At 40.6% G+C, this 23376-nt stretch overlaps 2 protein-coding genes across 3 annotated transcripts in view; one reads left to right on the forward strand and one right to left on the reverse strand.

The window, feature by feature from the left end:
- The window catches only part of LOC131681323 (intermembrane lipid transfer protein Vps13D), a 42200-nt gene extending 26653 nt beyond the window's left edge, over positions 1-15547 (reverse strand). For both annotated transcript variants that reach the window (XM_058962065.1, XM_058962064.1), the window contains exons 1-4: positions 15037-15547; positions 12054-12787; positions 9834-11965; positions 9628-9767 (exon numbers count right to left, since the gene is read on the reverse strand). In XM_058962065.1, coding sequence (XP_058818048.1) covers positions 9628-9767; positions 9834-11965; positions 12054-12787; positions 15037-15133 — 3103 coding nt within the window. In that variant the 5' untranslated portion in view covers positions 15134-15547. The remainder of the gene's footprint in view (positions 1-9627; positions 9768-9833; positions 11966-12053; positions 12788-15036) is intronic.
- Positions 15548-17337: 1790 nt separating this feature from the next.
- On the forward strand, positions 17338-18496 carry LOC131681324 (membrane protein BRI3). Its single transcript, XM_058962066.1, has 2 exons — positions 17338-17532; positions 17612-18496. The coding sequence occupies exons 1-2, from the start codon at positions 17463-17465 to the stop codon at positions 17986-17988; spliced, it is 447 nt and encodes a 148-aa protein (XP_058818049.1). The 5' UTR covers positions 17338-17462; the 3' UTR covers positions 17989-18496.
- The last annotated feature ends 4880 nt before the right edge of the window (positions 18497-23376 follow it).

Here is a 23376-nt window from a genome sequence, read left to right on the forward strand (position 1 = left end):
AAGCGATACCGATCACATGGATGTCGCACTCAAAACATCTCTCGGCCAGAGTGGTTACTGACTGACAGAGATAGAGAGAGCACTCACTCCACGACACAATACAAATACCGAAAGATTTGCATGCATACTAGAGTAGTTTCTAAATAAATAGGTTGATAAATTAAGCCGTTCAAGAGTAATGCTACCTATGAGTTCCAGACAGGGAGAAAGTGTTATAGTTTGTATCCATATAACTTGCACGATCAAACGTTGCCGATGTGTACCCTTCTTTAACTATGACCGCAGATGAGGCAACAGGACACACGCCACAGAGAAACATTCACTATGGATTTTGTTCCTGCTATTCACACGCTGTTGCCGTGGCCGCGCCAGAATAGCTAGACGAAAATCCACAGCGAACCCTCCCTGTGGCATGTGTCCCGTTGCATCCTCTGCAGACAGTTTAGACCTCCAACGCACAGTGCACCCTAAAAACAACACGATGGAAGGAAACCTCAGAATGAACGGTGTAAGAACGATCATCCATATTCTTCTCGCAATGCCTATTTAAAAATGAGAGACAGGGCAGCACGTTTAAATTACGATCAAGTAGCTGCCGCCAGGGATATCACAAACCAGGGATCACAATACAGAAGAACAACATGTCTGATTGTATTTGAGGGTTATACACTAATGTAGATCGATATTGTATGCGTGTACTTATCTGAATAATTCACTGGACCATGGCGATCTCCGAAATGCAGAACGATATCGATGGTTTATAACTTGTTTAATTCCGATCAATGTGACAATTAACACTGCACTGATGAAAAGTCGCTAGACCTCACGATATGAGAAAAGTTAGAGAAAAAGAATCACTAATTCACTAGGGAAACCCGAAAATAACCGGAGCACATTATTCGTGCTTGATATACACTGGATACAAATATACACTGTTTCACTGATCGAGCAAAGATTTTGCACAGTTGTTTTAGGATCAAAATGGAACCCAAAAAGTTGCTTGGAGCAGGAATCTATTTTTTATCCCACCGTAGTACCCAATCCCCTGGCTAGAAAGCTACAACTGTGCTTGCAAAAATGTAACAAATTCTTCGACAATTTCGGATACACCCCCACAGAGAAGTTGTTGTTTGAAAGCAAGTTTGCAAGTTACGTCAATGGTTGGCGTGTATGGATACAACCCAAGAACGAATCTTATGCTTTATCAATATTTCCCGAAGACTCATACGGAGCAAAACTTTCAATAATAACTCTACGAGTAAATGCATGTTCGAAACCATTCCATCTGTCGGACAGTAACGAAGTTTGATTTGATCATCCTGCAAAAGTTTTCGATGAAAATGGTATTTCGTGTCAATGTGATTCGATCGCCGACCAACTGTTGAAGAATTCGAACACGATCACCGGTAGAGAAGATGGGATAGCAAACTCGCTAAGATAAGATTTTTTGGATACACTTAAACTCTTGTTAGCACTCGGGGAGTACTACGTACTTTGCTTCGGTACTACTCAACGTGGCGCATGTTCGCTTCTTTGAGTTCCAACTGATGGAAACCACCACCTAAATGGTGTCCCACATCAAATTGCCTCACGAAAAAACGCTGTAGAAAATAATTCATTAGGTATTTTTTCTTCAAAATTTGGCTAGATATAGTTTAGAGTGTATTGTTTATACTGTATTTTTATCGCTGCCAGTTTTTCGAAAATTGGAAAAAAATGGTGTCACCCGAAAAATAGCGCCGCGAATTGATTTTGTGCAAGCATCTGGAGAATCATCAATCATCGGGACATCGGAAATCACCTCGGAATCGTGCAGTCAATGGTGAGTCGTGTGATTAAACGTTACTACCAAACTCGCATCGAACAGAAGGTGAAATGCGGCCAGAATGGATGTTCTATTAGTGATCAGGATCACAAGCGTATAGTGAAAGCATTTAAGCGGAATCCCAATGATTCTGTGAAGAATGAGGCCAAAAAGTTGAATATGTCCAAGTCTTTCACTTAAAGAGCTAAGGACCGGGAAGGACTGCATTCGTATAAAATCCAGAAGGCTCCAAATCGTGACCAACGGCAAAATACGGTGGGAAGGTTACGAGCCCGGACACTGCTGACGAAGCCTCATTGATTCATTATGGATGATGAGACTTACGTCAAGGCGGACTTCCGGCAGCTTCCGGGGTACTGTTCTTCACCGTCCAGCACAAGTTTGATGTCCGGAGGAAGTAAGGAAGCAGAAACTTTCAAAGTTTGCCAATAAATACATGATTTTGCAAGCGATCTGCTCATGTGGCAAACGGAGTGCGCCATTCGTTACTACCGGGACTGTAAACTAGGAGATCAACCTCAAGGAGTGTCTTCAGAAGCGTCTGCTACCTCTGTTGAAGCAACACGAAGGCCATTCGTTCTTCTGGCCGGATCTAGCTTCGAGTCACTATTCAAATGTCCTGGAGTGGTACGAAGCCAACGAGGTCATTTCCGTACCCAACGCACCGGAACTAAGGCCCATAGAAAACTACTGGGGAATTATGAAGCAGACACTACGGAAGCATCCTAAGGAGGTCAAATCGGAAAAAGACATGAAAAAGTGGGTTTCCGTACAGAAGAAGCTGCAGTCAGATGATGTACAGAACCTAATGAGTGGATTTTAGAGGGCGCTGACATTTTTTTACCTGAAAATGATGGCGTGGCGCGGCTGCGCACACCACTAGTGGAATTAAGCGTAAAGTGCGAGCGTATGGTTATGGTATTGAAGCTGAATTAAATAAATAGGGGCTATTAAGACAGTGGGGGTAATTCGGACCCCCTTGATTTCTCAGAAAATAGCAAGACATTCTGATTATCGTACATATTCGTGGAACCGCTATTCTGAAACATTAATTTTGAAAGCTGAATTTATTTCATTGTTCTTTGTAGAAAGGAGATACAACGTGTTTCGTTTTTTTGCCATTCTCAAAACAAAAATCATCATAATGAAAAACCGTGATTAAAGCAACAAATAAAAGTGAAAAAATAAAAGGTAAGTGTTTTGGAAAGATTAAGGCTCTTATTTTATGGAAATATTTTTGTTTGGGTGAAAACACAGATATTTTCGAGACGCTCACCACTTTTGTGCGAAATGAGCGTACGGGACTATTCGGACCCCCTTTTCCGTCAACCACCGTTCAGCGGCTTGCAGTTGTGCACACCATTGCATACGCCACAACAAAGAAAACACATGGGCCGCCAATCGACAACTGTGACTTACCATAAGTATTTGTAAAGCAATTTGTAAAGTATTTGTAAAGCAATTTATTTTTTTGCTTCGTAAGGAGTGTCTATTATAGATATTTTATAGGTAACCATAACTCCATTGTAAAAAAATTAAAGAAAATTTACGGTCTGAATTGCCCCGTAGGGAGGTCCGAATTACCCCTACATTGTAAAAGGATGGAAAAACGTAGAGGTTTGCAAACCGTAGCCTAGCGCTGCCAATGAGTGGTGCAAATGAACTTTTATGGCACCAAAATGTAGCTGAGGTTTCGAACTAACAATTAGGACCTTTGACCAGTAAATTTTTTCACATCTATCCACCTAAAAGATCGATTTGCTTAAGTAGGTCCAAATAGCCCCGGGTTCCCCTATGCCAAAAGCTTACTCATGGGTTATATTTTATTGTCTGAAAGTTTGAAAAGGATCGGTCCACTAGGTAACTTTTTAGAGCGTTTTTCCGAAATGCAATTTGATGTGGGACACCCTTTAAAAGGAACTGAAAACCAGACGTTGATTCCCAGTCACTCAAATCAACAGCACAATCGGCGTCTACTAAAACACAGAACGACGTGTAGTCCACACCCAAATTAGATTGTTATTTTAAGGTTTGTTTCAAATATCGCAATAACTGTTTCGCCTCAACACAGTCGACTTGCGATGGACTGCTGATTTTCCTTCCAAGCATGGACATACTTGCAGCAATATCTGGACGCGTACTAACGGCAACGTATAATAAACCACCAATCAAACTTGCGTACTGGTGATTGACAGTTTGTCTTTTTTCTCCTTCTTTATTTATATGTGGCCGGGAGTTAGCGAGATTTTGGATGGTTTCGCATCTCTCATACTAAAAAGGCTTCTCAACTTATCCAGATAAGTTTATTGAGTGAGACTCCAGCACTGGTGCATCTCGATACCACGAAATGCTTGATATCCTCTTTGTGATCTTCTTTTTTCGCATCCTATGAGTAGATGCATTTCATTTCGCCGAATGTATAGACAGGAATCATTTTTGGACTGCTGAAATACCATCTTCTTAAGTACAGGGTGCGCCATCTGGATGTATCCTATTTCAACATTGAACAACTCCGCCATTTTCCAGCCGATTTTGACAGATAAACACAATTCTGAAACCTCATTTAGTACCATTTTAGCTATGAATCGATTTACACTAACGTATATATACCATGTCGCTTGGAATATGTAAATGTGGCAAGAATGATTGATGCAGAGCCTGATTTTTGGGACCAAATTTAAATGACGGACGAAGCTCGTTTCATCATTTCTGGCGGAGTACATAAACAAAATTGTCGAATTTAGGGGACACAGAACTCACACGTTATACATCAAACACCACTTCAAGACCAGAAAGTAACTGTTTGGGCCGAAGTGTGCTCCAAAACAATCATCGGTCTTTATTTGTTCAAAGAGGGAGAGACCATCGATGGCGCACGCTACCGTTGGATTTTGGCGCACTTTGTCTGTCCACACATGCAAAAAAAGGTCTGAAAAACTTCTATTTTCAACAAGAGGGGGCCACACCGTAGCCGCTACAATCAAGTTCTTGCATAGCAAATTCCCAGAATGCGTTGTCTCAAAAAATGGTTATTTTTAATGGCCTCCTCGTTTTCCGGATTTAACGGCACCAGACTTTTTTCTGTGGGGTTACTTGAGAAGTAAAGTTTATTTTAGAAAACCTAAGAACCTTGACGAACTCAAAGCTACGAGCTGAAATTGCTGCGATTAAGCCCAAAATGCTGTCCAATGTCATGACAAATGCCCGCAAAAGAGCTGCTTTTTGTGTATCAAATGGGGTGGTCATTTAATCGAAGTTGTATTCTAAACCTGGTTTAAAATAAATGGCATAAAATATCCTAAAAAAAACTTGTTTACTTGTGAAAATCGGCTGAAAAATGGCGGAGCTGTTCAATGTTGAAAAATAATACATCCAGCTGGCGCACCCAGTACACAATCGATCGTTTTGGTCCCACACACGGGCTGCTTGCTTAAGGCTCAAGCTACTTTTTATGAGCATGTGTAAGAATTGAATGCTTGGCAGTATGCGAAGGAAAAATTGTGTACAGCTTTGCCGACGATTTATCATTATAAAGCAGTCATTAAACTCTAAAAGAAGAAAATAAGTCGATCTATTAGATTATCAGCATTTAAATTATGCAAAATACTTGGTGGAAAAACAATTGACCGGGCGGGATGGTGCTTTTGAAAAAAAAAGCTGTGGTTCATCTGGACCTTTATTTTTGGACGTTTATCTGAGCCTTTATTTCTGGACTTGTACTGCAAAGATCATTTCGATTCCATCGGAGACACCATTCGCCAACCGAGAGCAAACGGATTCAATAAGGGTGTCACGGCACGGTTCCTGTGTGGAGCGGTGAGCGAAATCTGTGTTAGTTTGACTTCGCAGGCCGTTGTATGCAAGAGCCACAGAAGATTCGACAGTCAACGAGCATCACACACCAGGGAGTTGGCTGGGTGCTTGAAGAAGATCGACGGGAATGTTGCCGACAGGCGCGGTCCCGTGAGTAACAAAGTGGTGTATTCAAGATAAATAGATGTAAGAGAGATAGATTAGGAGTGAGGAAAGGTATGAGGTGGAGTACAAATATATAATGTTTTGATAGATTCTGCTGTGATTCTGATTTGTTGGTGCGAATTTGTGCATGCTAGTCGGTGCGATCACGGCGTATTCATTCTCCGTGAGGTCGAAGGCTACAGTACGCTGGAACCAGGAGGTTGACGCATGTAAACCGTTTAACGGCCCTTACACGTTCAATATTTATATCAACTCAACTTCTTTGCGTTTGAAAATCCATTTGAACTCAATTGCCTTCCGCCCTGATGGAAGCTTCGTTAATTTCCGTGTGTTGTGATTCTACAGAAATTGTAGCTTCTCCTCAAAAGCAGCTTTCATGAAGTCACCTACCGGACCGTTGACCGCTTCATCGTATGTGCGGACTCAGGAACTCGTTTCTTTACCATGCTAGTTGTCTCGCTGTATTGAGTTAGCAGCATTCCCTTGGTGCTGTGTTTAGAATAACACCGAACCTCCCGAACGCACCGTTTCTATCTGGAGTCTTGTTCAGTTGATCTTTTATCGACTTGCGGGCTTGGTGCAGATTCGGAACTGACGCTAGACTCAAACTTGACTAGCTTCTCGTTCGCTTTGAACCATTCATCTCTGCTAAAACAACCATCGCTAGATTGGTCTAAAAAATAATACATTGGTTTCCAGTGAATTTCACCACAGCGCCTTCTTCAGTAAGTTGGCCCACTGATACAAGGTTGGTATCTAGCTCTGGAACGACGGATAAAATAAATTCATACTTTTTACCCTTATTATCTTTGCAAAAAAGGTTTTTGGAAACCTTTCCCGTGCCACCGGCGAAACGGCCATCGGTAAGCGTGACGGACATGCCCGTAATCGGTTCACTTCTTCGAAAAAAGACATCTTGCTGCTGATATGACTAGGGACCCCCGAATCTATTATCCAATCTTTTATCTCAGTTCGGGCACTGGATCAAATACTGACCGCATGTTATGATACTGACTCTCTCACCAGAAATCTCACAAATCAAGCTCATGTTCCATGTAAGAGAGAAAAAAGCAGAGTGCACTCACCTATAGTCTCTGCTGGATCAGACGGTTATCATCCGACCTCACGAGTCTGATATCACCGTGTCGTAACACAGGATCATACGTTACTCCTTGCCGTGCAAACTTTCTTTCCCGTTGATGATGCAGAACTATGCGTGACCGAACACTACTCCGTTGACTCCCGGTCCTGACGTTGGTATGCCCCGTCGGCTGAGTCAGCAGCACTGGTGCACCTTCTTTTAGACCAGGTGGATCCGCTTTCTCTTCTGCAAACACGACCGCGAAACACCCAAGTAACAATTAAAGCTTTAGAGCACGCTACAAGTGCAATCTAAGTTTTATCAGTGGCTATAAAACTACCATAAAACCACAATTGTTACTAGAGCACTCAGCTGGTATCTTTTCCCGGTCGCGCCACTGCGCGTGGATCACACAACTTTCCTTCGATTTCACTCATCGCACGGTTCCATCTCTCTTCCAGCACGTGGCTCCCCGTTCCGGTTACGTGCTCTGAACACGACCTCCTCACTCACGCACCAAAGTGATGTGTTTCGAACACAGTCTAAGGCGGAGGGTGTTTTTTCTTCTTGATTGCGTGATTGCATTTCCGTCTGGATGACCCGAATTCTCGTCGCCGACCGCCATGAGGCGAGGGAACTTTAGGACTACGTAATCATCAACCGTTCAACGCGACCTGGTAGCTGCCAGAATGACGAGTACCATCGTTATCGTCGTCGCCATGGAGCAAAGCCGGCACCAGAAGAAAAGAAGGACTATATCGCCTGCACGCTGCTGATTCATATTTTGCACAGAACCACGCGACACGTGCCCACACGGTGTGCCAAAACGATGACGAGCGACACCACATCGACGGTACTCCTTCAACTTTTTCTGTCCCCGATTCTTGCGGGGATTCTTTTACTAGCAAATTGTAGCTTTCAAGCGAACCGTCAAAAGCGCCCCTTTTGCAGTGCACGCCAATTTCTTATTACTCCCACTGAACATATCAATTACACATTTTACTGTAACACGCAAACGATTATTCAACGTCGCTCTTCTTAACAGAACGGTCTTTCGGCTCCGGATACTTTGCCAGCCCCTTCGGTTTTTCAGCATATTTTTGCTTCAGTGACGGGGAGTTTCGTTTAGAGTACCCTGGTCTCCAACAGTGGTAGCACACAGCTTACACCTTCCGACCGATTCTCCAAAACTGTTGTGAGTGCCTCAAATGACGATCGAATACTTCGCAAAACTAAAACCACTACCAAGGTAGCTACTAATTAAAGACCGGAATTCATCAGTCGCTGGATCCGTAGGTTAGATTGCAAATCTGCTTTAAAATGGAAACTTTTGATGTTAAAGGCGTCCTCTGGTGGTCCCTGATTGTTTCTCAGATTTGCTTCACTGATGTACAGTTCCGGATCAGTGGGTGTTGGGTGATGCCAATAAACAACAATATTGTGCCTTGTGCTATATCGTCGCCATTTCGTCGATCGGTCACAGGTGGATTAACTGCATACTTTCGTAATTTCTCCCGCAGCAGTATACTCATAACTTGAAATCTCCAGCTTTCGTAGTTCACATAACTGAGCCGCTCAATCCCGAAATTGTACATCTTCGCGGTGGATTCCGGCAAAACCAATTGCGGCGGGGAAAATTCTGATGGTCAAGTACTTGTTTACACCAGTAACTGGAACGGCTTTTTGACGAAATATTAAACTCCCGACAGACCCATAAACAATATGAAGTAGGAATGGCCGTAGATTGGAGAAAAAAACTATAATGCGTGTATTCAGAAATATGACAAGCACGTAACATGTTTTAACCGGATTTTGGAAAAAAAATTGGAAGAATTTGTTACGTAATAGGGGAGGGTGGATAGAGAAATTTGTTACATGGGGGGAGGGGGGTCAATTTTGGGCAATTTTTACGTTACGTAATTTATGAATGGTCCCTAATAGTGAAAAAACAGTATATAGTATAGAAGATACCAAACACGTTGGCTTATAATCACCAAAAGCGAACCGCGAAATGGATAATAGGGACATGACCACGAAATGGGTACTAGAGTAAGACCCACGACACTGTGCGAACGACTGACACATTTTAGTCCTCTGCACGGAGAAACACCTTGAGGAATGTTGTTTTCAGTCGCCTTTTAAGACATGGGAGCAGGACCCTGTGGAACAATTCTTGGCTGAGATACTTCACCATATCGGATGTCACACGGCATCTAGGCTGGTTTTGACCGGAGGTAGATAAGAGACTATTGTACCTGTACAACCTCCTAGTAGACCACAGTCACAAAAAGGGCAAGCAAATCAGAACTCTTTGGGTGGGAGCGTGACCGAATAATTTAGGGTTGGATCATCAATCCATCGATACCTATATCAACGTCGCCATTTTCGGTCAGCTGCAGGTCAACAGAAAGGATCCGATAAAATTCAGGGTAAAATTAAAGAGTGGGGAAAAGAGAAGTTCGACAATGGGCAAGTGAAAATCAGAGCTGATATGAACCGTGCTCGTATGCGGTGTGCTGAACTGACCGATAGAAGGCAAAATGGTTAACCCTAAGCTCTAGTAGACAACGTAGCTAATTACTTTGAACTAATGCATTGAGTCGTGTCAGATAAATTAATATAAAAACTAAAATACATCGACCCTCATAGAGAACTCTATCCGATAAATCATATTACAAACCAAATGCAAATGGGCAGTAACGTAGGATATACAATTGATACACTCATATCCCGCACTATTTACCTCTTTGTAAATTGTTCAGCGCTTTCGATATTGTAAGCGGGCTTGTTGGTCGTCCACTGTCAACATTCGGATCCGGAGACCCTGGCGAACACGGCGAACATGGTTCGCTTTGACGCAGACTTCCCGATAAGCTATCCATTCTAAAAAAAACACAAACAAGGTCAATCAATCCATCGACCAAATGATCCAGATTCACTGATACTAACCCCACGTGTCGATGACTGGCGATCAGAAGCTCGAAATCCGGCCCGAAAGATTGCATTGCATCGGCCAGCAAGAGACCGTGCACGGATAATGTTAACGTAATATCCTCCGGTCGTTTGCTGTAGCCGGCCTTTACTCCTGAAACCTGAAGCTCTGCAATGCTTCTACCCCTGGATTGTACCTCCAATGAGAGCTGATCGATAGTGAATTGAAACACAATTATATTTGACGATTCTTTCCTATAGGCCGAACTGGTATCTGAGGTACTATTCTCATCATTCGGTGATTTGGAAATGTTTTCACCGTTGGAATTAAATTTTTCGATAACTTCGGGTACCTCACCTCCCCGAGCTGGTCCCACTTTTGAAAGTGTATTGACAAGGGTAAACAAAGTAGACAACTTGTACTCGTTAATGTGTGCATTCAGCTTCGGAAGAGTACCGGACATAGTCAAACTAGGATACTGTGGGTCACTTGTGTACACTACTCGTCGTTCTACCTGTAGGGATATGTTGAAACGATCCAGTACGTGGAGTGTGGAAGTACCCTTGGTACTAGCAAAGTTCCACCGTTCCTTTCCTCGACACACCAGCACCTGAAGATCGGTCAGGTGAAGCTGATAACGATCGTATAATTTTTTATAGAGAGCATGCTCATCCAAGGTATCCGCGCTCGCTGCATTCAGTTCCGGTAGTTCGGAAAAGGCGGTCTCCAATGTTGGAGAATTGGTTGTACTGGCTTCTGAACCCGGAGGCGTAGAACACGGAGTCATAAATGCGTCATCCTCATCGTTTTCGGTATTAACCTCGGGTGAAACATCCGTATTGTTAGTTTTTTTGCTCATCACTGTTTTTGAAAATGTTTTGTTACCATTGGTAAGCTGTAATCGGCCAAAGTCTACGACAACAGTTGTACTATTTTGACGGTCCGCAAAATTGTCCACAAATATGATCTGAGGGGCGGATATGTCGAACTCTAGTGTCCACGTTTTCCTGGTATTCAAGTGCCCTTCCAGAATATTTTTCCAGTTACGCATTAATTCCATTTTAGTTTTGTTCTTCATATCCTCCAGCTTTCGGCGGGTGTCGTATTGCTGATGAGGTTTCGTTAGAAAATCTATTAACCATTTAACCGCATCAGTATTGTAAACTATATCTAACGACTGCGACTTAACCATTAGTCGATAATCTGTATCGTACGAAAGAGGCTTTCGTTCATATTGCATCTCGAAGATTGGTTGTATCGGTTGAAGTTGCAGCGATTGACTTCTTGATCTAGCTGGAGCTACCTTAGAATTGATTGGTAATTCTTCTTTGGCTTGGGGTTTAACCAAGTCCGGAAACTGTGAATTTGGTGTGATGCGATCTTTGATCAGGATGGATCCCAAGGAAAGACTAACATAGTGTGAACCACTTCGTGGTCTCGTCTCTAAGTCCAACTTGAGATTTTGAAACTGAAATTGCAACATCGGGGTCATTTCCAGTGCACTGCAGAAATCAATCGTACCTCGTTTCAGCACAAAATTAAATTTACCGAAGACAGCGTCCCGTTTTAATAGAGAATTTGTGTCAACTGAATCCGCCAAAGCGTTGAGAATTTCGTCTTCGAAACTGCTTACTGGACTAAGATCCTGATCCTGACCCCAGTTTTGTTCGAAACCGTCCTCGATCGGTTCTATCGACGACGGTAAATCTTCCACACTTACATTGTTATTGTTGTACCCACTCCACCATTGTGGGAAGAAATGGACTAGAATACTTTTTCCCTGATTCATCTGTGAGGTTGTGTCCAGCGAGGGCATCTGCATCATGCAGATGTCTCTTAGCAGACGCAGTTCATCAAACTCACGCTCCCGCTCTATCCGGTCCTTGAAAAATTTATTCTCGCTTGACAGTACTTCATTAGGATTAGCAATCACTCGACCATACACTTTAATGTAGCGCATATTTTCTTTGGCGATCTCGAAAGGATCATTTTGGGTACGCCTGATAAACCCATGACAGCGAGCTGCGTAACGCCACCAAGCTTTTGCATCGTCCTGTATTGTAGAGTTTGGTCGATTCAACTTGAACCGCCGATAGCGGGCGATATCATCTAATCCCCGCACGCATTGCATCATTTGATTGTACTGAATCTATAAACAAAAGAATTTTTTATAAACATAGTCCGTACCGTCGTAATCTGGGCTCTTATGTGAGCGATAGATAAGTTCGCATACTTACATCACTAAAAGTAATTTTTATCTCGTCCCATATCAAATCGCATACCAACCGCGGCCGACTGCGGGTTCGCAGTGGCGTTTCACTGCGATCACGTTTCAACTGTGCTTTGGCGCTAATCGGATTTATAATATACACCTGTTCCTCTCGGGCGGTTGGATCCCAATAGATTGCGAAGTTAGTCAACTCAACCAGCTTGAATGTGACCTGCTGTTGAGCCCAGTTTGACGTCTGTCCAGGGAGCCAATTAGCATCGCAACTCTGCGCAGAAAGCGCTTCAATGTTTATTCCGCAAGCAAACCGCTGGTTGGGAATCGTTAGTCCATCTTCGTAACGGATGTGAATCCCATTGACCTTGAGTTGTAAGTTTTCGACAATGTTGGTCATCAGCGATGTACCATAACTGAGCCATCCCGAATAAGAAGATGCGTAGTAGCTCCCCTCCGTTTGGGGAGTTTCTCGTTGGGCCCGCCATTTCGCCTCCAACCCATCGAGAGCGGCTATTTTGAAGTCAAGCTCCGTTTGTTGTTCGATTTCACTATTCCATTCGTTCAGATCGATCGGGCCGCAAACTACGTTCACGTTGTCAATATTCAAACACCAGGATGCTGTTCGAAATTGTCGCACTGGAACAGTTAGCTTCACTTTGCCGATAGTGCCGTTGATGATTTGAAGAGGAAGTCCCAGACAGCGAAGTGCATCTTTGCGCAACGGGAGGTTTTCAAGTTCGACTTGACCTGGTAAGAAAAGTGAAGAAAGTAAATAGAATTAATTTTTTTTAAACAAATCCTAGGAAAACGATTTTGAAAAGCGGTCAAATTATAATTTCTTAAACAACGGAAATTTTCTTTAAATCACACAATGCTTTCCGAATATTGTAAATAGTTTTCGAAAGCTTATACCACACTGTTGTCCATTATCCCTATGTTAAGACACGACCTTGTGGACCCGCTGAAATCGCACTGATAATCAATAGATGATAGATCATTGCTTTTCCCTACTTAAAAAAAAATTATCAAGTAATAATAATGATAGATCCTGGGATGAACAAATCAGAGGAGTCGAATTGCGTTGTGGCGATGATTTTAGGGGATTAACAAATCAACTAATTAACCCACGTGAAATGCCTCGTGCTGGCGCGTGTCTCATATTGGAGCTCACAACATGCGTTTTTTGTGCATCCACAGTTACTCTGAATGTCGGTAACATAGACAAAAAGTATATATTTTAACGACATTCAATTAGCTAGACATTACTTGGTAGGGAAAGTTATGAAAATATAGAGCCATAGTACTCAAGTGAGAGCAAGGATGTGAAGCATACAGATCGGAAAACTAGAAGTGGCAGGGTCATTAGAAACAGGTTTAGCATCCTACATGCCTAACTTTTGCCTTCTCTTGGTGGGGGTCGAGCTTAGGCAGCATAACTACGAATCATTCAAGTCCACCAACATGCCCCCTGGTAAAGAGAGACTTGTCCCTCTTTACCGTGAGGACCATCGAAAAAATGTAAAAAAGAAAATGTGACTACATATTAGTCGAAATAAAAAAGGAAAAAAAACAGCATATCTACCGCATAACCAGTCATCTCCTTCTAATGATTTCAAAAGCGTTGTATCATATTGTAAGAGAAATGGGATTCCGCTCACGGTCGGCAGTGATGCAAATGCTCGTCACATTATTTGGGGCAGCTCAGACATCAATTTGAGAGGCTCTGAACTGATGGATACATGAGTAGTACAAATTTCGAAACTCTGAATGTGGGAAACTTTTGCGATGTCTGGGAAAGAGGAGGTGTTAGACATAACGCTTTTCTCTTTCGTTTTGTATGAGCTAGGAAATTGACAGGTTCCAAATGAAAATGAACCGTTTTTAAGACATCATAAATGTATAGTTTTCGATGATCTTGACTTTACCTTCAATGTGGTAACATATCTTAGTCCTGAATGTATAAACTGGGATTTCTTTTGGAAAATTTGGCGACTAAATTTTATGGATATTTTCCAGCAATTTATCGGCTAGACGACTTGGATGACGTCGTGGATACGACAAACTTATTCATAGTAGCATCCTACGAAGAAATTTGTCCACTTCGTACTGTAAAATCGACTAGGGGAACCCCTTGGTGGAGAACTGAGCTTGAAAAAATGAAGAAGGTTATGAGAAGAGCTTGGAACCGGCGTCAGCGCAAAATCTGTGCACGGACTACATCAGTGTACATCGATTGAAAACCATATTAGACAAAAGAAATTCTCACAGAACATAAGACAATTATGATACAGCAACAAGTTGAAGTAGAAGAAAAAGTTTCCATTAATCTAAACCATCTAAACTTGCGAGCTTAGCCTAGCATGAAAGACGGCATACTATCCTTCGCTGGGAAGTGCATTGAACCATGCAAAACCTTTCCTCGTTGGCTGAGTGGTCAGAGGTAATATTTTTCAAGTCTGTTTTATTTTGCTTCATTCCAACGATGCATTATATGAACGTTGTTATATAACCTTGACTTATCAAGTTTTACCTTAAGCGGTTTTCTCGAAAACAGAAGTAAATACTGTTTTGAAAATGTTTTGCACCTGCTCGGCAACGTGTTGTGCAAAAACCCAACAAAACAACAAAAAAAGAAGCTTAACTGAAGTACCAACATCCATGGATCATATTCAGAAAGGAGACACAATTTAATATCTAAACTTAAAGGTATGACGACAATTTGTATGAAATCAGGCGTAGTAACAAATGTCTAAATGCAGCGGCCTGAGTACTTCCCGGATAAAAAGCAAACAAAGTGCGCTTTTCTATAGTGTTACCTTTGATTCACGCCTGTAAGCGCCTTGTGCGCCGTATAGACTGATTTACTCTTCGAACTCCTTAGAAAACGAATGATGTCATTTTCATCATAGATTAGGTATATAATTCATGTGAGTCACAAATATTTTCAACGTACTTTCGATTGCAAATATTGGCATTACCTTTATGCAAACACTTACCAGACAACAGCGCAATTGTTAGCTGGGCTGTATTGAGATTTTCCACATATTTTCCTAGGTAATTGTTCAGCACCCAGGCTATCAGCTCCCGTAGCATTATCCCTTATGCTGGGACATCAGCTACCTAGCCTGTGAAATCTAAATTTTATCCCCAAGATCTTGCCTTCACAAATAAGTAACTTCCAAAGCTAAAATCGCCTTCGGTGGTTTTTCGTTTATGCAATCGTGTTGATTTTTCTTCAACAGTGCCTCTGTCCACGAGCAGCAGTTTTCTCGCACCAAATTCCACGCCTATCACGAAGAAATTACGTAACTTTACACTAATCCGTAGATGAATAATACGAATTCAGGCTGAAATTTAGGATTTACGAACATTTACTAGCGATATTACGCATTCAATTTTTTCACTTTTCACGTAGAGAACTGCTAGTAATTAATCGTAACGTGCAGAAGCTCAATAGAAAATCTAGAACGAGGTATGAATTGAAGAACACTGACAGCGCTGTGAACAAACGAGTGAAACAAAAGAATGTCCGATGTGTCTGTAATACTGTGCTCTATTAACTTGAGAGTGTGTTCGTGTACAAGTTTATGACAGTTTGACATGTTTATCAACGAAACGTAACAAACGGTAGAAACGGATGAAATCAGCTGACTGATTCAAGGATGCCAGTTGAACATATCATCGGTATAATGTATTAACCAAAGGGCCTACGCAACTTGATCTCTAGATTGATTAATCATTTAAGAATTTTTTTATTGGGTGAGTGAGGCATGTAAATACAAGGCCTAGAGGACGTTACGTGGAATTTCAAACTTGAAGAATATTTTTTTTTCAAAGTGAAACATGATTATATTGAAAATATTCATTTCGTTGTATTAAACAAAAACTTATGTCTATACCGTTTATTCAAAACGTAATATCTAACAAATGTAAACAAACTGAGTTAATTATGCCAAATAAATGCTAAGCATTGAATAATAGAGAAAAATATAATGTTAATATAATCTAAAGTCAAAATATATGTTAATTTAATCTAAAGTCAAAATGTCACATATAGTATACCAAAGCTTAGCTAATATTTTGTAGATGTGATGTTTTGCGTTGTGATGTTTCTCCAAGTCTACTGTAGTTAGTATGTTTTTCCAATGCCAAACCTCATATCTACACTCTTGGTTGCAATACAGCACATGAAATATATCACAACTACAAGCCCGTCTCTCTAAACATCACAGTAAAATGTACCATCTACAAACGGAGTTGCCAAGACCACATATGTAAAAGAGCATAATAGCAAAAGTGATCGGTAAAATGTAATAAAATAATAGTTATCAATTATCTCTCTATTATCTTCACGAAAAACATGTAATATGCTTATACGATCCTGCAATGAGTAAATGCAGAGGTGATAGTAGAATTATGCCTATGCCTTCTGTGTGCTTTAATTGTTAAATAAATTTGAAAGTTGCAAGGAATTTTTTGCACGCGATTTTCTCCGTTTGACGTTTCTGTTAGATATGATGTAATGAAAAAACGCTCTAGATGTTTGCATTTTCACTATAGTAGCATGGTCGAAACAAAATTTTAGATCAACAGATTAGATGTGTTGAAAAACAATAATGTGTAGGATTGAAGCAAGAATTCTATTTGAAACAAAAAAGTCAGCTAATCTGAAAGAAGTAAAAATATTTACCTATTAAGACAAAAATGTGAATGTTTTAAAAATATTAGTTGACATCAACAAATCTTAAATATGGAACAACAGACACAAAAGGAGAGAAAAGAAAATCAACAAATATTTTTTTGTAATTAAAAAAACGATATGATTGAAACAAAACTATTGAAACAAAACTGTGTTATTAAAGTCAGGATTACCCTTTTCTATAAAAAAAAGAATAGAAACATTAATGCCATTGTGCCAAATTGACAAAAAAGCACCCAAGACGATCTTGTAAAGGAGAACTGCAGCACTGTGTTTTTGTGTACACTATTTCGATTATCAACTGCAACCAGAATATATCCGCTAAAATTAATCATACTTCTACTTCTACTTCAAGTGAATTTGAATTGGACCCTTTTTATAAATCTATTTTTGGCGGCCCAGAATGTCGTTTTCTAATGTTATTCAAATGTAGAATGATAGTTCAATGTATTAGCTTTAATAAGCATAAAACCAGTTTGTTTACATTTTGCTCTTACGCCCTTCTGTAATGTTGTCCTAGATTTTTAAATGGGCCGCGCACAGATTTTTCAAAATATCACCTGGCATCCCTGGTAGTGAGATAGTGGTGAGAGCTTATTATTTTGTGTTTCACTATCATAATAAAATACGTTCTTTCTTGGAGAAGGTTTCAAGTGATTTTAAAGGTGTTTTGTTCTAAATTTTAATCTTAGGCTCGCTAAATAATCTGCCTTCCCGTTTACAATGGCCGATGCAAGGAATCCTCCAACCTATGACGAAGTAATGTCGGAACATCGTTTCCAAATGACACAGAGTAAGCTCGACTATTGTTTTCTAGAGACGAACGAAGTGTATGACTCATTTTCATCTTCCGATGTTTCTGTTTTCCACAGATATACCAGCGGTAGTTACGGTAACTCCTTCTGCACCTTACCCTCAACAGCAGTCGTACCCATATCCTACTCTTCCTTCACATCCAATGCCGAGCTATGGCTCGATGGATTCCAGTATCGCCAAAGTTCCTTCGACAACTGGTCCGATCGTAATTCCACCCGGTGCCACTTCAGCAGGACCAGGAATGGCTGCCACCGTTGTGATACCACAGGAAATCATTGTGGTGGGTGGTTGCCCTGCTTGTCGCATTGGTATGCTGGACGATGATTACACTTGTTGCGGTATATGTTGCGCAATCTTCTTCTTCCCGGTTGGAATTTTATGCTGTTTGGCAATGAAAAACCGACGATGTTCCAACTGCGGGGCCCAATTTTAGGGGGTAGTTATATATTGAAAGAATGGTGCCATCCAGGCAACTACTAATTGGATATGATCTGAAATTTCAATCGGGACTAATTCGACAACTATACTGCAACATGTATACAAGACCGCCGTGAATTCCCCCCTACAGTAAGTTGACCCACCAAGCGAAGACACCAACCACAAAGCGGAGAAAAATACCCACGACAATGCGCCACCTAGCGGTGAACACTGCAACCACCGCGGAAATGCCCCCTACACCTAAGGATGGTATGCACTAAAATTTTAATATAATTGTATTTAATAATTATTGAATAATCTGAACAAAATATATTTAAAAAAAAATGACATAATCCGAATACTCCAATAATGTACAAGAGATGCAAAGTCCAAGATAGCAGGCTGAACCGAGTCATAAACAGTTTTTTAAATAGATTTTGAAGTACATTTTATATGTTGGTGATGTAAAGTTATGGTAGGAAGTGGGTGAGCACTACAACCACCGCGGAAATGCCCCCTAGATCTAGATGGCTTGCAGTAAAATATTAATAGAGTTGTATGTATTTAATAATTATTGAACAATCTTAACAAAATACACCTAGGGATGGTTTGCAATAAAGTTTTAATAGATTTGTATGTATTTAATGATTATTGTTCAATCTGAACAAAATAAAATTTTAAACGAATGACATCATCCGAATACTCCAATAATGTATAGGAGATGCAAAGTCCCAGACAGCAGACTGAACAGAGTAATTGTTTTTTTTATAAATATATTTTGCAGTACATTTCACATGTCAGTGATGAAAGGGAAAGCCTCTTAGATTAGCAAAGTATTTCGGATAATTATTGGCACTCTGATGTTATGATGCTCTCTGTGCCATCTACTTGGGAGTTACAATCGTTCTGGCTTTTAAGTTATTGTAGAAAGGTATGTGTCGTAATCTAGTTCTACGATGCCAGGAAAATGTTAAAAGATTTCTACTATGAATGAAGGAAAGAAGAATACACTAAATTTGAACGTTAATAGCTTTAAAAAGACCGTCCCTAAGGAGATAAGCATTTATCATTGCATGGGTATCTGGAATAATGTAATATCTATTCCAGTGAAAATTGGCTACTACGTGGTTTCGGAAGAAGTAAGTCGAGCTAGAAGCTCATAGGTTTGATTGAGTAGGACATCATACAACCTTGTGATATTTTCATAAATTTTTAAATTTGAAAAAAAATGTTCTAGGGTCGGAGATGAGACCCTCTGGAATCAGATCATACCTGTTCCGGGGACCTTTAGCTACAACGTGGCCAAATATCAAGTGCCAACAAGCGGTCTGAGCCAAGTTATAAGCTCATAGGTTTGATTGAGTAGGACATCATACAGCCTTGTGATATTTTCATAAATTTTTAAATTTGAAAAAAATTGTTCTAGGGTCGGAGATGAGACCCTCTGGAATCAGGTCATACCTATTCCGGGGACCTTTAGCTACAACGTGGCCAAATATCAAGTGCCAACAAGCGGTCTGAGCCAAGTTATAAGCTCATATGTTTGATTGAGTAGGACATCATACAGCCTTGTGATATTTTCATAAATTTTTAAATTTGAAAAAAAATGTTTTAGGGTCGGAGATGAGACCCTCTGGAATCAGATCATACCTGTTCCGGGGACCTTTAGCTACAACGTGGCCAAATATCAAGTGCCAACAAGCGGTCTGAGCCAAGTTATAAGCTCATATGTTTGATTGAGTAGGACATCATACAGCCTTGTGATATTTTCATAAATTTTTAAATTTGAAAAAAAATGTTCTAGGGTCGGAGATGAGACCCTCTGGAATCAGGTCATACCTGTTCCGGGGACCTTTAGCTACAACGTGGCCAAATATCAAGTGCCAACAAGCAGTCTGAGCCAAGTTATAAGCTCATACGTTTGATTGAGTAGGATATCATACAGCCTTGTGATATTTTCATAAATTTTTAAATTTGAAAAAAATTGTTCTAGGATCGGAGATGAGACCCTCTGGAATCAAGTCATACCTGTTCCGGGGACCTTTAGCTACAACGTGGTCAAATATCAAGTGCCAACAAGCGGTCTGAGCCAAGTTATAAGCTCATACGTTTGATTGAGTAGGATATCATACAGCCTTGTGATATTTTCATAAATTTTTAAATTTGAAAAAAATTGTTCTAGTGTCGGAGATGAGACCCTCTGGAATCAAGTCATACCTATTCCGGGGACCTTTGGCTACAACGTGGCCAAATATCAAGTGCCAACAAGCGGTCTGAGCCAAGTTATAAGCTCATACGTTTGATTGAGTAGGATATCATACAGCCTTGTGATATTTTCATAAATTTTTAAATTTGAAAAAAATTGTTCTAGGGTCGGAGATGAGACCCTCTGGAATCAGGTCATACCTATTCCGGGGACCTTTAGCTACAACGTGGCCAAATATCAAGTGCCAATAAGCGGTCTTAGCCAAGTTATAAGCTCATATGTTTGATTGAGTAGGACATCATACAGCCTTGTGATATTTTCATAAATTTTTAAATTTGAAAAAAAATTGTTCTGGGGTCGGAGATGAGACCCTCTGGAATCAGGTCATACCTGTTCCGGGGACCTTTAGCTACAACGTGGCCAAATATCAAGTGCCAACAAGCGGTCTGAGCCAAGTTATAAGCTCATAGGTTTGATTGAGTAGGACATCATACAGCCTTGTGGTATTCTCATAAATTTTGAAATTTGAAAAAAATTGTTCTAGGGTCGGAGATGAGACCCTCTGGAATCAGGTCACATCTGTTCCAGGGACCTTTAGCTACAACGTGGCCAAATATCAAGTGCCAACAAGCGGTCTGAGTCAAGTTATAAGCTCATAGGTTTGATTGAGTAGGATATCATACAGCCTTGTGATATTTTCATAAATTTTTAAATTTGAAAAAAATTGTTCTAAGGTCGGAGATGAGACCCTCTGGAATCAAGGCATACCTGTTCCAGGGATCTTTAGCTACAACGTGGCCAAATATCAAGTGCCAACAAGCGGTCTGAGCCAAGTTATAAGCTCATTCGTTTGATTGAGTAGGACATCATACAGCCTTGTGATATTTTCATAAATTTTTAAATTTGAAAAAAATTGTTCTAGGGTCGGAGATGAGACCCTCTAGAATCAGGTCATACCTGTTCCGGGGACCTTTAGCTATAACGTGGCCAAATATCAAGTGCCAACAAGCGGTCTGAGCCAAGTTATAAGCTCATACGTTTGATTGAGTAGGACATCATACAGCCTTGTGATATTTTCATAAATTTTTAAATTTGAAAAAAATTGTTCTAGGGTCGGAGATGAGACCCTCTGGAATCAAGTCATACCTGTTCCAGGGATCTTTAGCTACAACGTGGCCAAATATCAAGTGCCAACAAGCGGTCTGAGCCAAGTTATAAGCTCATAGGTTTGATTGAGTAGGATATCATACAACCTTGTGATATTTTCATAAATTTTTAAATTTGAAAAAAATTGTTCTAGTGTCGGAGATGAGACCCTCTGGAATCAAGTCATACCTATTCCGGGGACCTTTAGCTACAACGTGGCCAAATATCAAGTGCCAACAAGCGGTCTGAGCCAAGTTATAAGCTCATACGTTTGATTGAGTAGGATATCATACAGCCTTGTGATATTTTCATAAATTTTTAAATTTGAAAAAAATTGTTCTAGGGTCGGAGATGAGACCCTCTGGAATCAGGTCATACCTGTTCCGGGGACCTTTAGCTACAACGTGGCCAAATATCAAGTGCCAACAAGCGGTCTGAGCCAAGTTATAAGCTCATAGGTTTGATTGAGTAGGATATCAGACAGCCTTGTGATATTTTCATTAATTTTTAAATTTGAAAAAAATTGTTCTAGGGTCGGAGATGAGACCCTCTGGAATCAGATCATACCTGTTCCGGGGACCTTTAGCTACAACGTGGCCAAATATCAAGTGCCAACAAGCGGTCTGAGCCAAGTTATAAGCTCATAGGTTTGATTGAGTAGGATATCATACAGCCTTGTGATATTTTCATAAATTTTTAAATTTGAAAAAAAATGTTTTAGGGTCGGAGGTGAGACCCTCTGGAATCAGGTCATACCTATTCTGGGGACCTTTAGCTACAACGTGGCCAAATATCAAGTGCCAACAAGCGGTCTGAGCCAAGTTATAAGCTCATATGTTTGATTGAGTAGGACATCATACAGCCTTGTGATATTTTCATAAATTTTTAAATTTGAAAAAAATTGTTCTGGGGTTGGAGATGAGACCCTCTGGAATCAGGTCATATCTGTTCCAGGGACCTTTAGCTACAACGTGGCCAAATATCAAGTGCCAACAAGCGGTCTGAGCCCAGTTATAAGCTCATATGTTTGATTGAGTAGGATATCATACAGCCTTGTGATATTTTCATAAATTTTTAAATTTGAAAAAAATTGTTCTAGGGTCGGAGATGAGACCCTCTGGAATCAGGTCATATCTGTTCCGGGGACCTTTAGCTACAACGTGGCCAAATATCAAGTGCCAACAAGCGGTCTGAGCCAAGTTATAAGCTCATACGTTTGATTGAGTAGGACATCATACAGCCTTGTGATATTTTCATAAATTTTTAAATTTGAAAAAAATTGTTCTAGGGTCGGAGATGAGACCCTCTGGAATCAGGTCATACCTGTTCCGGGGACCTTTAGCTACAACGTGGCCAAATATCAAGTGCCAACAAGCGGTCTGAGCCAAGTTATAAGCTCATAGGTTTGATTGAGTAGGATATCATACAGCCTTGTGATATTTTCATAAATTTTTAAATTTGAAAAAAATTGTTCTAGGGTCGGAGATGAGACCCTCTGGAATCAGGTCATACCTGTTCCGGGGACCTTTAGCTACAACGTGGCCAAATATCAATTTCCAAGAAGCGGTCCGACCCAAGTTATAAGCTCATACGTTTGATTGAGTAGGTAATAAGGTAAACTCTGCCTGAGAAATCTGCCTCACGAATGGCAATTTCCCCTTTTGAAGTAGAATACTTCTAACGTTTCAATAAGGGGTCCCGTTTCAAAAATTTCAGTTGAGAAATTTTCCCAGGTTTGAAATGCGAATATCTTCCGTTCTACTGATCGAAATCGCAATATTTTTGCACTATTTGATCGGAAATTCGTGCACGTATTTCGTATTAAATTTCGGAATTAGTGCGACTACTATAAATAAACCAAAAGAAGAATTTTTAGAAAATCCTTCGAAAACAGCGATGAAAATGCGCAATTTGCAAGCACATCTCACGCAGAGCCTTCAAAAAAGAGTATGTAAGCGTTTCATTTCATACGGGAATGTTATATATACAGGTCACGCGAGCTTGTTTTGTATCAGGGGGTGCTCGCTCGTCATGCAACATGCTCGTCCGGAC

The sequence above is a fragment of the Topomyia yanbarensis genome, chromosome 2 (assembly GCF_030247195.1).
Source record: "Topomyia yanbarensis strain Yona2022 chromosome 2, ASM3024719v1, whole genome shotgun sequence".
In the NCBI taxonomy this organism is placed as follows: domain Eukaryota; kingdom Metazoa; phylum Arthropoda; class Insecta; order Diptera; family Culicidae; genus Topomyia; species Topomyia yanbarensis.